Below are 1794 nucleotides of genomic sequence, written 5' to 3'. Positions count from 1 at the left end.
AACATGTACAGGACTCACCCACGAACTATCAGATATGGGATAAATTATTCCTGCATCCAATAATTTAAGCACTTCTTTTCGCACTACTTCTTTCAAGGTTGGATTCAATCGACGTTGTCCTTCCACTGATGCCCTCGACCCGTCCTCCATTAGAATCTTGTGCATACAAAGAGTTGGACTGATCCCTCTTATATCTGCTATTGTCCATCCAATTGCCCTTTTGTGTTGCCTGAGTACCTCCAGCAATTTATTCTCATCTTCCCTTGTCATATCATTTGCAATGATTACTGGCAGTGTTGACAATTCTCCCAAATATGCATACCGAAGATGGGAAGGTAAGGGCTTAAGTTCAAGAGTGGGTGCCTTTTCCACCGAGGGTACCGGGGGAGAAGGGTTGTTTCCTAGAGATTCATACTGCCAATGCCTTCTTGCTATGGTTGCTCGGCTAAGTTGACAATACATTCAGCTTTTCCTGCATTTGTTGCTTCCAATTGTGCAAATTCTGCCTCACAAAGATTTGTGTGATGCTCTATATCGAATGTATCCACCACAAGCTCTTCAAGAACATCAACTTGGTAGCAAGTGTCGGAAGTCAATGGGTGTTTCATTGCCTTGAACACGTTGAATATGATTTGCTCATTATCCATTCTAAGAATCATTTTTCCATCATACACATCAATCAATGCTCTCCCAGTAGCCTAGAACGGTCTTCCCAAGATCAGAGGAATATTTGAGTCCTCTTCCATGTCCAAAATGATGAAATCAGCCGAAAAAATAAATTTGTCGACTTTAACCAGCACATCTTCAATAATTCCCTTTGGTCGTTTGATCGATCTGTCTGCCAGTTGTAATAAGATTGTTGTAGGTTTTGCTTCTCCTAATCCAAGAGACCTGTAAACAGAGAGAGGCATCAAATTAATACTGGCACCTAAATCACATAAAGAATGTTCAAAGAAATTAGAACAAATTGTGCAAGGTATAGTGAAACTCCCTGGGTCTTTTAGCTTAGGAGGTAGCTTTCTCAATAGTATTGCATTGCACTCCTCGTTCAAGCATACTGTCTCATGTTCTTTCAGCTTCCTTTTGTTAGATAGGATCTCTTTCAAGAATTTTGCATAGCTGGGCATTTGGGCAATTGCATCTGCAAAAGGAATATTGATGTACAGTTTCTTGAAAATCTCCACAAACTTGGCAAACTGATTATCCAACTTCTTTCTTTGTAACCTTTGAGGGAATCGAATTGGTAGCACATAAGCCTTCACGGGGCTGGGTGCTCTCACTGCAGGTGTTTCCTTCCTTTCGTTTTCCTTGTCAGTTGGTTGTTCAAACTCTATTTCTTTCCCAGCCTCTTCACCCATTTTTTTCCTTATCTTTTCGCTCAGGTCTCTTCACATGAATTTCTGGAAGTTGCACCCCACTCCTGGTAGTTATAGCTTGCACTTGCTCTTTTGGATTGACCATTGTATTTCCTGGCAATGTCCCTTGTGGGCGTTCTGCAAGCTGTTGAGCTATTTGACCAATTTGTGTTTCCAACTTCTTGATTGATGCTTGCTGATTCAGAAAATTAGTGTCAATCTGCTGAAACACCTTGTCAGTCTTCTGCATATACTGGTTGAACATCTCCCCCAAACTTGGTTTTTTCTCCTGTTGGGCATTATTTGAACTGTTCCCTTGTTGATTATCTGACCATCTGAAATTTGGGTGCTGTCTCCATCCTGGGTTGTATGTTTAAGCAAATGGATTAAAATTTCGAGACCCATTCTGAATGAAATTGACCCGCTCGTCGAGATAGCC

The 1794-nt window shown here is 41.2% G+C and overlaps 1 protein-coding gene across 1 annotated transcript; it reads right to left on the bottom strand.

Moving 5' to 3' along the window:
- Positions 1–431: 431 nt before the first annotated feature.
- LOC111403290 lies at positions 432–1358 on the bottom strand. Its single transcript, XM_023031732.1, has 3 exons — positions 989–1358; positions 795–928; positions 432–698 (listed from the first exon to the last, which is right to left on the bottom strand). The coding sequence occupies exons 1-3, from the start codon at positions 1356–1358 to the stop codon at positions 432–434; spliced, it is 771 nt and encodes a 256-aa protein (XP_022887500.1).
- Between the last annotated feature and the right edge of the window lie 436 nt (positions 1359–1794).

This window comes from Olea europaea, chromosome 1 (genome assembly GCF_002742605.1).
Source record: "Olea europaea var. sylvestris chromosome 1, O_europaea_v1, whole genome shotgun sequence".
In the NCBI taxonomy this organism is placed as follows: domain Eukaryota; kingdom Viridiplantae; phylum Streptophyta; class Magnoliopsida; order Lamiales; family Oleaceae; genus Olea; species Olea europaea.
This window is presented reverse-complemented; position numbering and strand designations above follow the sequence as displayed.

Excerpts from the sequence above, each read along its gene's own strand:
- LOC111403290 (XM_023031732.1), bottom strand. The coding sequence starts at position 1,358 with ATGGGTGAAGAGGCTGGGAAAGAAATAGAGTTTGAACAACCAACTGAC. Across the intron at positions 929-988 it reads TAAGCTAAAAGACCCAGGGA|GTGCCAGTATTAATTTGATG; the intron begins GTTTCACTATAC and ends TATGTGATTTAG. Across the intron at positions 699-794 it reads GAATTATTGAAGATGTGCTG|GCTACTGGGAGAGCATTGAT; the intron begins GTTAAAGTCGAC and ends AGACCGTTCTAG.